We start from the raw sequence: 14,423 nt of genomic DNA on the forward strand, positions 1-14,423 counted from the left end.
TCTTTTCAGCAGACACTGTTGAAAACCGAGCAAAGGCAGGAGGAAGGAGGACTGCAAAAACACAAAATCTTACCAAGTATTTTGGTCTAGCTTCCAGTGCAAATCTCAGTACACTTCAAATAAGACAAAACTAACATCCAAGCACCTTTTCAGCAAGAAACAGGAGTTTAAGTCAATAATATTAATGAAAAAGTTAATTATTTCACAACGTGGGAAAAGCTAATTCCTGTTCATGCCTCCTGTCGTTTATTGTAAATTTATTGTTTATCAGCTGATGTTATTTTCAAGTAGTTAAAATAATATGGCACACTTAAATGCCAATGTGAATTTCAAAATTCAAGTAATTTTTTTTAGTTTATGACTGCTGTAAGGTTAAAATCAATCAATAAAATCAATGGCAACACTGGTGTGATGTAAGCTAACAAATGCTGCTAATTATAGTAGCGGTATTACATCAAGTAGCCTAGGAGTTATGAAGCATCTGGTGTTGACATGTTGGTATGAGAGGCCCCAAATGAAAATCTGCCTAGGGCCCCAAAACGTCTTGGACTGGCTCTGCTTTTGAATTATTAACTTAAAACAAGCTCCTATCTCTTGCTGAAAAGTTTGTTTTGACTTATTTCAATTATATTAAGATATTTGCAATAGAAACTAAACAAAAAACTGAGGTGAGTTTTTGTGTTTTTGCAGTGAGAGGGACAGGTCGCGGCCAGGTTGGCCAGGATCAGCTCAGGTTAGGCAGACGTCAGCGTATTAGTGTGTGTGGAAGCAAATCTGCATAATTTGAACTGAGATGACTGTTATGCAGAATCTGAAATACAAACTGTGTGATGGGATGTTGCTGTGAATCCACCACCAACATGAAGCATTAAAATGCTTTATGATGGTGTTATGTTAGTAATGAACCAGGATAACCAACCAGTGTAGCAGTGATTATGTTCATGATATCTTCAGTCTTCTGCAGAGTCTCTACTCTTAATTTAAGTTGTTTGAGAGTTTAGCTGCTGAAAATAGGAAGTGTAACAATCTAGAATGCAAGAAAAGTAATAACAAAAGCAATATTCAGTGAAACAATATGAATGAGGAGCATTCATTTGAAATCATCTACAGCTACCCTGTCTTATAATTAGAGATGCACTGAGAAATTAGCTGGTGACCAGAGGCAGATGACCTTTCACCCAGATCAATGAGCTTCTTCCAATCAGGGAACGCCACATCCTGCCTGACCAGTATGTGGCAGGCAGGATGTGGCAACATTTGTTATATTTTCAGGTTGTGTGGTTCTCTTTCACATTGCACTGTGTCAAATGATCCAAACTACTTTAAAAACATGTTCACCTCCTCACCTGTGGTGGCGCTGCACCAAGAACCACTGAAGGAAACGACACAAGACCCTCCAAAGAAGAAATGAGCACAACTTCTTTATTCATAAACCATAAAAAAAATGGAGTAGCAACGCATTTGAACAGGTTTAGGATTTCTCTTGGTAACACTTTATTTGACGGGTTGTGAATAAGACAGTCATGACACCGTCATAAACATGACATAACACCTGTCATGAACATGAGTAAGTCTTCATGAATATTTATGACTGTTGTCATAAAGTGTCATTAGGTAAATCATGACACTTTTAATACAAAGTTGACATTATTCAAAATGTCTTTGTTATGACAACTTGACATTAACCAAGAAATCATGATCTGACATAAATTTGTTATAAAAGTATTACTGATTAAACTTAAAAAATTATGTAGCTTTATGTTATTTATGCTAAAGTGATTTCTTGGTTAATGTCAAGTTGTCATAACTTTTCAGTGGTGTTGTTTGTTATTATTATATGTGCATATGTTGATTGTTGCTATGGTTACTTGATTTTGTTTTTCTCTTTTTGCAGGTGTAGAGGAAAACTTCAGGGGTGTTGATTTGCATTTTATCTGCTCTTCTTTTTCTCCTATCCTCTTGTGTCCTTCTTTCCCATGTGGGCCTTTTCAGCCACATTTCTTCTTTAGTTTTCAGTCTCCATGTCCATTACATTTGAAATAAACCCAGAGCAATTCTAGTAAAGTTTTATATACATACATATCAAGTGGAGCATAACAGCAAAAACTATAATGCTTCACTTGTGAAAGTAAATCTGTTGAGTGTCACGTTAGCATTCAAATAATTCTGACATTAAAAAAAAAAAGAAGCAGTGATAATAAAGTTGAATTCTGCGCCACACGGCGGTGGCCCCAGTGTCTTTCAACTCAATGAAACTTACCCGCATTGCTTTGTAGATGTGCTATCATTGAGAGAGAGCTCTGTTTTCAACAGTTTGCAACCTGTCACCTAGCTTGGGTTGCTAGGTGACGGGCGAAACTCTGCTGTGGTTGCTAAGTAACGAGCTGTTCCTGCTGATTAGTGAGACATTCCAGAAGTTTTTGACACCAAAAAAAAAAAATCAACATTAAGTCATTGGCAAAAACTCACAAGGGTGGATTTTTTTTAAAGCTGGGCTGTTTTTAGAAGCAGTAAAAACCCAAATGAAAGTACAAAAGATTTTGCATGATACACATTTATGCAAAACTGTGTATTATGAAATGATAGAACAGAAACAATAGAAAAACATAAGTTTTGATAAATTTTTTCTCAATAAATAAAATGAAAAAAATATATAATTAGAGAGCAAATCAGAACAATAGCTTTTATGTGGAATGGAGAAACTAGAATACAAAAATACAATACATTTTAAGAGGGAATTTGAAACTAAAGCATCGATCTTATCATGCTATTATTGATCTGATACTGACTTGGTATCACTATTATTGATACTTTGGATTGATCTGCCCACCTCTAATGCTGAGTAAGACAGCGCTACAACATGGTCCTGAGTATAACAAATTCTTTAAGCATATTTTCGAATGGTATATTTCTTAAAAGGAAACTCAGAAATCAGCTAAAATAGATATCGGCCACAAAATCTATGATCAGTGCATCTCTACTTATAATGACCACAAAGAGCAGATCAGTTAAACAATGAATACTGTAAATTTTGACTGGTTTGTTTAAATCAAATATGCATTTTAATGCTAAAAATAAAAGATAAGCCAGAAAAAACCCAGACACATCCAGAGTTAAAAGCTAAATATGATTGTATTTAGGCAATTCAATTGTATGACATCAACATGTTTGTGTGGAAAATGCCTAACTGAAAATATCATGATCCAACAGCAACTGTTGTTCTGCTGTAAGCGAAACAGCCATCATCTAACAACACCTTTGACGTAACCTCGCTGGTGTGAATTTTCTGCTCTGTGTGAAGTGGAAGGAAATATTTTTTACTGCGGTGAGGCAGAGGTTGAGACAGGGGACGCTCAGGGATCTGTCAGGGTCGGTTTTGGGTGGGTGGGAGTTTACCAACAGCAGGACTGGGATTGGGTACTCACAGAACTACTTCCACATGGTCCAAAGCCCACTGGTCATGTCCTGCACCGTCGTGTCTCGGTTGCCACCATCGCAGCATTACGCCTTTAACCCTCGCTTCACTGGGAAGAACATAGAAACATTGTGGAGTGAATCGGCATAAACCAGTGCAACATGCACTTTAAAAATAAAAGGGGAGTTTTAAGTCAGTTAGTAGATTATATTAGTTATTTTAGGCCTTGTACGCATGTGGATCAACACATATGTTACATACATGGGATTGGTTTCAAAACTGTTTTCATTCACATGAGCGTTGCTTTAAACATGCCAAACCCATAGGGGGCAGTGCAGCGCAAAGATATAACCTATGCCAGCAGATCAGGATCCTTCAAAAACATCCACAACTTTCTGTCAGGACGTAAAGGTGACCTATTTTTGCTCATTTGTGCTTAACTTTAATTTCAGATAATATATTCAGTCATTGGCATGTTTAAGGCCTGGGATATTGTGTCATAAATAACCCTGCTTTAAACTTCTCCAGAATATAAACTTTATATAATATAAAGATTTTTATGAAACAGTTTCTTGAAAAAAAATAAAATAAAAAGGCCACTTGGAAAAAAAAACATCCAGAGGAGTTTTTAACCCAAAACTGTACAAAAAATACATACATTCTGCATTTAAATAAAAACACCTTTGTCAAAACTCGTAAAGTTTTAGCTTCACCTGGTTCAGATTTACTAAAGGAATGCTATGTTGCTGCATTTTAGGCAATAAAATATTTGTTTTCTTATTTATAAAAGGGAATTGATTTGTTTATTTACATACTTTAATATATTTCTAATATTGTATAAAAACGGTTAAATTAAAAATCTGCAGAAAGTGCCTTTTTTCCCCCAATTAATTAATTACCAGAATAATTGAAGAATTAATTGATTACCAAAATAATCTTTAGTTGCAGCCCTAAACATAAGATGAAAGCTTTTGTAAGACACTTTAAATAAATTGGTCATAATCACAAATAAGCCATCTTTTTTGCAGTGCGGTGCATTTTTTAATAAACTCACAGTGGGATGTTGTAGGAGACTCTCTGGGCCTTTATGAAGTCTTTGGGCTGATGCTGGGCAATCACGTGCCAGCTGACTCCGTTGTTGACGCTGTACTGCAGCAGCACGGCCCGGTCCACTGTGTCGGCCTGATCCAGAGCAATGTTACAACTGTCTGTCTGTGCTACGCTGCCGATCTGCAGCACAAACATGATCTTGCTGCAAGGAGACAGACAGACGACGGGTTAGAGAGAGGAAATGTAGACATGGAAACATCTGGTCTGCTTTAGAGATAAAGAGACATCCTAATACACACTATCTTTTTATGATTTGCTTATGAATCAATCAAGTTGCTTTTCTTCATAAAAACATAATACAGTCACCAATTGTGAAACCAATAAACATTACATTTTGTTGAGTGAAATCATGAAAATGATCAATACACATAAAAATGTTGAATCTCAATCAGAATTCCTTTTATTGTCATTTGTGCACCAAGAAAAAATAACAAAATTTAGAAAATAGGACTATCAAAGGCAAGTCAAATAATTGGATAAGATAATAATAAACCAGTATATCTCAATAAATATAGAAATGTTGAAGAAACACAGAACAACTGGGATGTTAATAAATATGCTGGTCAATGTTCCAGTGATTATGATTCAAAAGCAACTGTAACCAGGTGGGTTTTTAGTCTGCATTTAAAGGAACTCAGTGTTTTGGCTGTTTTGCAGTTTTCTGGAAGTTTGTTCCAGATTTGTGGTGCATATAAGCTGAATGTTGCTTCTCCATTTTTGGTTCTGGATGTAGAGCAGAACCAGGAAGGTTGATACAATCCCAGCAGATCTTTAATGTGTTGTGGTGCTGAGCCGTTCAGCGATTTATAAACTAACAACAGTATTTTAAAGTCTATCCTCTGAGCTACAGGGAGCCAGTGGAAGGACTTTAGAACTGGGTGATGTTCTCTAACTTTCTGGTTTTAGTCAGAACTCCAGCATCAGCGTTCTGGATACGAGTGATTTTTTAAGGCAGACCTGTGAAGACACTGTTGCAGTAATCAATGTGACTAAAGAGAAACACAAGGACGAGTTTCTCTAGATCTTATTAGGACATAAATCCTTTCATCTTAGAAATGTTCTCCAGGTGATGGAAGGCCAACTTTGTAATTGTCTTTATGTGGCTCTGAAGGTTCATGTCTGAATCCATCACTGCTCCCAGATTTCAGGCCTCATTGCTAATTTCTAGCTGTAGTAACTGAATGTTTTGGTAGTACCTGTACCTGGCTCTAGTGAGGTCCAGCGGTTTGGTAACTGCCTGCCTCAGCTTACAGCCACTGAAGTAGAGAGAGTCTCCATGAGCATGTGGAGACAGCTGCCCACAGCCGCTGCCCACGCCGCCGCCGTGGATCAGCTGCCAGCTCTCCGGAGACACCACCCCAGACTCGAAGTTGTCCTTGATGGAGCTCGGCAAGTCTGTGCTGGAGAGGGAGCAGTCATCGCCTGTCGGTGGTACAGACGGAGAGGGAGATGAATTAGGACTGTTAGAATTCACCAAAGCAAGGGTAAAACTACAATGGAGCATTAGGGCCATTGTAGATAAAAAAAAGTAAATTTCAACCAAAAAAGGACACAGAAATTTTCTAGTAAAAAACAGGGAAATTTCTGAGTTTGAGAAGTCAATAATTTGCTTATGAAAACTCAAATTTTGAGAATAATCTTAAGATATTTTATAGATTTTTTTTTTATTTTTGAGCTTGAAAAGTCAAAAATATTTAATGTTAATTTCCAAGTTCTTTCTAGCAAATTCTTCTTGAACAAAGTGTGATGCGTCTAATATAGGGTTGGGCAATAAATCCATATTATCAATTATTTTTAGTTTTGGTTTTTGAAGATTTAATTTTTAGAAAATAAATTCATAATATTAAGAGAGTAGCAATTTTTATAAGAACTTCCACAAGAAAAATGACAGAAAAATGAATTATTCAAGCTTTTTTCTCATTACATTGACTTTTTTCTTGTAATTTTAAGAAATTCTTCTGGTAAAATTGCATTTTCTTTCTGCTAATATTACATCTATTTCCTCATAGTTAAACAAAAATTCTTGCAGCTTGGGTCTGATACTTTGTTGTGCAACTCACAGGAGGGAGAAGTCATGTTTCTATTTTTTATTTTTTGGAAAGAAAGTGAGAAAAATTAAGATTAAAATCAGATATGGAATAAAAAATCTGAGATTTTATTTTAATCTGTGTCGCTCAGTCTTATTGTGACATACATCTTGTGACTCACCGTGGTATCCTTCATCGCAGATGCAGACCGCTCCACTCGTGCAGTACCCATGGCCACTGCAGAGCCCTGGGCAAGCCTCGCCAATGTAAACATTATCCACTCCCCAGCTGTGCCGCTCTCCTGTTCCCTCCTTCTGAATCCAGCGGAACTGCGTAGCTCTGAAACATCAACCAGTTTGCAGATGCTTCACAATGATGCCATGAAAACTCGAACAGTGATCTTGTGAAATGCGTCGTCTCGTTTCTTACCCTGAGGAGACGTGGTCCGGAAGCTGGACCGTGACTCTGGTCCAGGTGGAGCTGTTAACCGGACTGTAGATGGTGGATTCGTGGAACTGGAAGGGGGAGCAGCCAACGTTGTTCACAGATGAAGGAAGACATTCTGACTGGACCAGCTGCCACGAATCGGACCTGGAGGTGATGAAGTTAAAGGGACAACTCAAGATTCTTAAAATTAGGTCTTGTAGATATACGCAATATTTTTCCCCCCAAATGCGACCTATATTCACTGAAAGACCCAATTCTGATCTTTTCTCTCCACCCAAAAAAATCGGATCTTTGCCAATTTGATCTTTGAGGTACTAGTTTGTTTTCAAAGCATCTGCAGTCTGAACGATCATGTCGCATTTTATCCGGTTCCACTGGCAGATTATTTAATTTTATTTAATAAACTTTATTTATTAAACTGCAGTCAGAGGCTCATTTTCACTAAAATACACCAAATCATTTCTACCGGTAGCCACTCATCTACAGGTTATTTATAGATAAACATATTTGCATGCGCATGCTTGTTATTTCATTTATTTATTTGTGCTCAGTCATATTTGAATTACCTACATCAGTCTTACGTACAGTACAGACCAAAAGTTTGGACACACAGTTGTGTGTCCAAACTGTGTGTCCAAACACAGTAAGACCATCACCAGGAATCACCAAAAGTTTGTGTCCAAACTTTTGGTCTGTTCTGTATATATACAGCTCTGAAAAAAATTAAGAGACCACTTAAAATTATCAGTTTCTCTGATTTTACTCTTTATAGGTTTATGTTTGAGTAAAATGAAAATTGTTCTTTTAATCTATGAATTACTGACACCATGTCTCTGAAATTACAAGCACAATTTTTGTATTTATTTGCAGAAAATGAGAAATAGTCAAAATAACAAAAAAGATGCAGAGCTTTCAGACCTCAAATAATGCAAATAAAACAACAATGCTAATGTTTTAACTCAGGAAGAGTTCAGAGATCAATATCTGGTGGAATAACCAAGAAGTTTTAATTGAGGTTTAGAGCAGTGGGCTCGTCATTTTTTCCAGAGCTGTATATTTTATAGCTTACGTTATATTTGTACTATTAATCTTGAACACTTTGGACGGAGTAGCTTATCAACTAATAAGCAATTTCCCCTTGGCGATCAATAAAGTACATTCTATTCTATTCTAACTAGTACTTTTTTTATATCAATATTAAGGAATTATTGACTTAAAATAAGGTCCTATGGGGCACACCGATTTCTCAGTTCCAATTTCCTTAATTTTGGGAGACTGGTGATCAGGCGATACTTACATGTAAAGCTGATCTTATCTACGTCAGCAAAGGTCTAAAAATCATCCACTGTCCTGTTCTGCCCTGCTGTGAGACAGGTAATAGTCACCCCACAGTTCGCAAATCAGCAACTTTCTTGTTATATTTAGCAACATTTCGGACAAAAAATATTAGTATCACCCAAAATTAGAATAGAATTTATAAAGATCAGCAAACTGCGATCGGCCAGAAAACTGCAATTGGTGCACTCTTATTCCTACAGCTTGCTTAAGAGCAAGTTCTAAGTTAGTTTTGTCTTATTTCAAGTGTATTAAGATAGTTGCACTAGAAAGTAGAACAATAAAATAGTAAGATTTTGTGTTTTTGCAGTGTAGTCTGATTGTTCTCCTTGTTTCTCTTACTGTGCGTCCTTCCTGTACTGCAGCAGGACAGAGTGATGATCCTCACATGTATCTGCCTCACAGCCGACAACAATCTGCAGAAATGAGACGTTTTAGGACCTAAAAACCATAAAACAAATGCCACTGTGAGCACGCTTTCATTCTTACCTTAAACTGCAAAATATATCCGGGCTGAACTATAAGCTCTCGAGTAGCAAGGATGTTGTGTGTCCTGTCTTGGTTCTTGTTCGGCCAGTAGAGGTGAAATGAGGGATTTCCACAGAAGCCGGCGGTACGCACAGCGTTAGGATAGAAACTCCAGCTTTCCTCATGAGAAACGCCCTCTAGTAAAAGTAAAACAAATGGTTTATCAGGGATGTGATTAAACCAGGGTTTTCACTGAACTGACTAAAGAGGTGCAGCAGGAAAAAAAAGTATTCTATAGCGAAAAATGATTCTATAGAAAATCCCAATTTCTACTCCTGGGAAATTCTGAAACAATTCAAAATTCTCAAAAATCTATTTTAGTCTGTTTAATATTTAACAAACTAAAAAACTAAGTATGTGTTAGGCGATATATATTTTTTAAGCAGTCTAAATTATTATTTGTAAATAAATTTACATCTACAAAATAGGGATTTTGTAAATATAATATATAAATGTATTTGTATTTTGTATATTTTTTATTTTCCATTTGTATATATGTATACTTTTGTAAGTTATATATATTTTTTTCATTTTAATTTGTAACATTATATTTATAAATTTATTTTTATATTCTTTTACTTGAGAAAAGGCCAGGCGGCTTAGCTAACCTAATACTGGTGATTTAACTTACATAATTTTATGCAAAAACCAATTTTTTGTTTAAATATAAACTGATGAAATTTGATACAGTGTGTAACATGTTAGAAAGGTTTTAAGTAAATGCTCTATTAGTTTACATTGTCTTTTCCTCTTGTTAGTCACATAATTCAAACAGAATCACTGAACTGTTCGAATAGAAAAATTGGTTTCTGAATCAAATTGTGACTCTAAAAATTGGAATCAAATCACTAGACAAAGACAGATTCACATCTCTACTACAGTATATCAGCACATCCAAACTCACCATCATCAAAAGTGTCCAGCAGTGTGGATGGGTTGATGTCTGACCCTCCCACCAAGATGTTGTCTATGGCCCACTGAGCTCTCTCCAGGCTCGGGCTGGCCAACCCTGACGAGATGGTAAAAGGCTGCCACCATCGCAGTCGTGTGGCATTAGTCAGCGCCACCTCTGGCAGAACAATATAGTCTCTCCTCACGGACACGTACTTCAGGTAATCCATCTCATGTAGCAGAGTCCAGGACACACCTGAGTATTCAAAGAATAACATGACAGGTGACCTACTGCGCTTGCTCGAGCAGGTTAGGATGGGTCTATGGGTGATACAAAACATGTTCCTTATATTTTTAGAACAAAATCCTACCAAGATAATCAAGTCACTTTAAATCCAAATCAGATGTTGCTGTCCACAATGCTAAAACAAAATCTTACCAAGCATTTTGGTCTATTTTCCAGTACAAATATCTTAGTACTCTTGAAATGAGACACAACTAACTTACAAGTAGCTTTTCAGCAAGACATATGAGCTTGTTTTAGGAAAATACCGTCTTAATTTTGATCAAAAAGTAGTAGTTCCACAGGCAAATTATTTCACTTATAACATGGGAAAAATGTCTTGTTATAAGTAAAAAGATATGCCAGTGGAACTAGTATTATTTATCAATATTAAGGAATTAGTTACTTAAAACAAGCGGAATGAGTTACTTTTGTCTTATTTTATGCATACTAAGATATAAAACTAGACCAAAAATACTTGGTAACATTTTATGTTTTTGTAGTTCTCGGCCCCTCAACTCAGCGTTTACACTCGTATGTGAAAATGGCTGAAAATAGTTATTATGCAATTATACAACCATACATCTTTGAAAAGCATTAATTTCAGCATCCTGCACAACCAACAAGAATGCAGCAAGTGGTTTTTGGATGGTAAGTCAAAACACTTGTTTTGTTGCACAGTGCACACAGCAATAAATCCAGTTGACCAAAGGTGCTGGAGCTCAGCTTGGGTTGCTAGGTAACAGCCTGAGCTTTGCTGACCTCCATCAGTGGAGTAATCCAGCAGGACCCCCTCTTTACGGCACGTGGGACGGTGGCACATGGTCATGTTGTCGTCACTTCCGATCCTGGCCCAGTACTCCACAAACCTATCAGCAGAAACATTAAAAATGCAACAGCGTTAAGGAGTTTCACTAAACAGAAATCTTCTCCCTAAGAGTGACGGGACTCACTTGGCCCCCCGGAGGTCCAAATCAGCAGTGACAGCCTGCCTGGCATCAGCTCCTCCAAAATACAGAGCGGTACCCTCCACCAGAACGCCACAGTCTGTGCAGGGCTTCCCTCCCTCCAGCACCTGCCACTGAGGTCCGGCTCCCCCTTCCCAGTCAAAGCGCTCCTTCAAAGATGCCTACAGAAAAAAACAAAACAAGTGTTAAAACAACAAAACAAAATCACACAGTGGCTTGGAAATATGCTCACATACCTGAACATTTTCACATTTCGTCATGATTCAACAGGATAATTCATCATATCGATTTAGGGATTGGTGTAAAAATGTAAACAAAAAGGTAATTCACAAAGCATATTTGTGAAATTGAAAAAAAAAAGAGAGGGGCTGCACAGTGGCGCAGTTGGTAGCACTGTTGCCTTGCAGCAAGAAGGTTCGATTCCCGGCCGGGGTCTTTCTGCATGGAGTTTGCATGTTCTCCCTGTGCATGCGTGGGTTCTCTCCGGGTACTCCGGCTTCCTCCCATAGTCCAAAAACATGACTGTCAGGTCAATTGGTTTCTCTAAATTCTCCCTAGGTGTGAGTATGTGTGTGTATGGTTGTTTGTCCTGTATGTCTCTGTGTTGCCCTGCGACAGACTGGCGACCTGTCCAGGGTGTACCCCGCCTCTCGCCCGGAACGTAGCTGGAGATGGGCACCAGCAACCCTCCCGACCCCATTAGGGACAAGGGTGAACAGAAAATGGATGGATGGATGGATGGAAAAAAAAAGAACTGAAAAGTGGTGCTAATTTAGAAATTTTAATAGGACCGTAATTGTAACTTTTTTCCCACCATATTGATCACAGACGTCAAGTTAGGTTAATTCATTAGAAGTAAATGCTGCCACATTCAGGTTGGAGCTGACATCGCGCAACTGAGAACCCAGTCTAGTGCATAGTGCAGCAAACAGAGCGGCTGTTCCTGCCGTCTTTTATCCAACATTTTTTCTTTTTGTTACGTCTTTTATCGCTTAAAATGAGTCCACAAACTATCACTATTGCTTCTACATCATCTGACATGTTTGTTACTTTAAATTAACATACGGTATGTTGGGGGGTTTACGGGATTTTTTTCAGGAATCGGATGTTCGTGAGTGAAATCGGTTTGTGCCGTGTGGCTGAACACACGAACCGATCGAACCTGTTGGACTTTTATCGGCTCTGTGGTCACGGATGTTTGGAAAATCGGCCAACAATCCTTAAATCGTGCCGTGTGAACCAGACCTAAAACTCACAAGCTCTGCTCTTCTCATCTCGTCTCCACCTCTGCCCTAACGCTTTCTGACGCTGGTCGCTATGGTAACATTTACACCTTCAAAATAAGATACAGATGCGCCACAAAAACGAACATTTTACTTTCGTGAAAATTTTAACTCATGATAACAACTAATGGGAGCCCTGAGCTCGTTTCTCTGCAAGGTGATGAGAGACAATAACACCCGAAGTGTTGCTGATGCTCAGGGTTCTTGGTCTCTAGTGGCGAAGCAGTTTGAAGCTTCGTTGCCTCATTAACGAGCCGGTCACCATATCATGCAGAGCTTGGAATGTGGGAATAACCTACCAGGATAAATTCATTCTCATGTCTCTTCTCTGGGCCTTTCTCCTTCGCAAAGAAACTTTCCAAAGACATCTGATCCGTTTCTGACTGATTCTGCTGCTTGTGGGCTCAATGTTGGCGCGCAAGACGTAACTGAGAGAATCCGTGTAAAGGATTTTCAAAATAAAACTAATCCAGACTTAGATAATACTTAAAAGGGAAATATTTAATTATTTCTTGTGCTGCCTGGTACCAATTGGCCCGGAGATTGGGGACGACTGCTCTAGAGGGTCAAACAAAAAGCTATTGCGGGCCAGATTTGGCCCCCGGGCCTCAGGTTTGGCACACATGCTTTAAACCATCTCTGTCTTCATTCTTTCCCTGGATGGATTAAAAGCTACCTTTAGGGCGGTACTGGCAAAACAGTTGGGTCCGGTGAATCCTGGATCGCAGATGCAGCGCTGATCCAGACAGTCTCCGTGTCCCCCACAGTGGCCGTCACAGGGCGGCCCGATGTACAGGTTCTCCACACCCCACTGGATGTCAGAGTGCTGCTGGTAAAACCGGAATCGCACCGCACTGAGGAAAAGAACAAGCTTCATTCAGCAACACAGACTCACATAACTAATTAAACTTTCAGTACATGAAGCCTCTGGCTAAACTTTCATTGCAGTCCATAATCAATAATTATTGATTGTTTTTTCTGTTTTAAATATCTGAAATAATGCCAAACTGGTGCCATGACATTTCCTCCTTTATCCAGAGTTTTCACTCAGCATCGCTTTTTATTTTTAAGCTGTTATGAAGCACGGTGGCGAAACCTTAAACTGCTGCTGCGCCAGTTACTCAACTGGTTGTTGCTAGGTAATCAAAGACTGAGAGAGTTAGTTGATTCCACCAGTCTGGCTTAGCTGGCCATAAGAGGTTGAGCAGGTTAAGCCTTTCTTCTGCCTACATTTCCCAGAACGCTGTGCAGTTCTGGATCAGGCCAGGTACCAATTGGTCAGTGAATATTCTGTACATCCTCATCTTCCCAAAAAAGTTGTTTTTTTTTTAAAAGAAAGAAGTGGGGATTCTATTGCAAAAATTACTTTTGGCAAAATACTTAGGCCATTATTTTAGGAAGGTGAGGATATTGAACATTCTATCTGGTTTATTATATATTGATATTGATTACCTGTCTATCACAATATATACTGTCATTGATTTATCGTGAAGGCTAGCTAAAATCATGCGGAGGTAGGTGATGGACAGCTCACGTTTCAGCCAGGCTGTCTGGAAGTGGGTAGACTGCCCTTTTCCAGCTCTCAGCAGGGAAGAAAACTGACGGCTGGGAGACCTGACCGCCACAGCGAGGGTCAGCAGGCAGGCACTGAGGGACCAGGTACTTCCATGTAACTCCAAAATCTACTGAATACTGAACGTGAATCTGTCGATCGGCTGGACGGTCTGGAACATTGCAGCCAACAGCAATCTAAAAGAGAAAATGACAAGGTTTACTCACTAGATAAGGAGATCATTCAGATCAAGAAAATGCAAAAGGAATGTTTTACTCTAAATATGTCTATTAATGCTCAGATTATAACAAGTAATAAGATTAGATATCAAGCAGATGATACACAGCTCTACATTACGATGTCATTCAAAGTAGATGCTCAGAACAGATAAATGTGTGGATGTGCCAAAACTTTCTCCAGCTGAACAGAAACAAAACTGAAGTTATTATTTTGGACCTAAAGAGGGACATTCTAGAGTCAATGCACAGCTTCAGTTATTATGAATAAAAACCAGTGACCAGGCCTGAATTCTGGGTGTAGTGATAAACTCTGACCTGAACCTTCAGAGCCACACAAAGACGGTT

General features: G+C 38.5%; 1 protein-coding gene across 6 annotated transcripts in view; it reads right to left on the minus strand.

Annotated features, from left to right (window-relative positions):
- reln (reelin) overlaps positions 1-14,423 on the minus strand; it is a 157,163-nt gene that overhangs the window by 10,908 nt on the left and 131,832 nt on the right. For 4 of the 6 annotated variants that reach the window (XM_023348573.1, XM_023348563.1, XM_023348550.1 and 1 more), the window contains exons 52-63: positions 13,822-14,036; positions 12,964-13,141; positions 10,990-11,165; positions 10,799-10,905; positions 9,767-10,009; positions 8,824-8,999; positions 8,677-8,750; positions 6,982-7,143; positions 6,734-6,891; positions 5,722-5,947; positions 4,470-4,667; positions 3,426-3,524 (exon numbers count right to left, since the gene is read on the minus strand). In XM_023348573.1, coding sequence (XP_023204341.1) covers positions 3,426-3,524; positions 4,470-4,667; positions 5,722-5,947; positions 6,734-6,891; positions 6,982-7,143; positions 8,677-8,750; positions 8,824-8,999; positions 9,767-10,009; positions 10,799-10,905; positions 10,990-11,165; positions 12,964-13,141; positions 13,822-14,036 — 2,012 coding nt within the window. The remainder of the gene's footprint in view (positions 1-3,425; positions 3,525-4,469; positions 4,668-5,721; positions 5,948-6,733; positions 6,892-6,981; positions 7,144-8,676; positions 8,751-8,823; positions 9,000-9,766; positions 10,010-10,798; positions 10,906-10,989; positions 11,166-12,963; positions 13,142-13,821; positions 14,037-14,423) is intronic. The other 2 variants (XM_023348567.1, XM_023348559.1) reach the window with 1 other exon arrangement.

The sequence above is a fragment of the Xiphophorus maculatus genome, chromosome 2 (genome assembly GCF_002775205.1).
Source record: "Xiphophorus maculatus strain JP 163 A chromosome 2, X_maculatus-5.0-male, whole genome shotgun sequence".
Taxonomy (NCBI): Eukaryota; Metazoa; Chordata; class Actinopteri; order Cyprinodontiformes; family Poeciliidae; genus Xiphophorus; species Xiphophorus maculatus.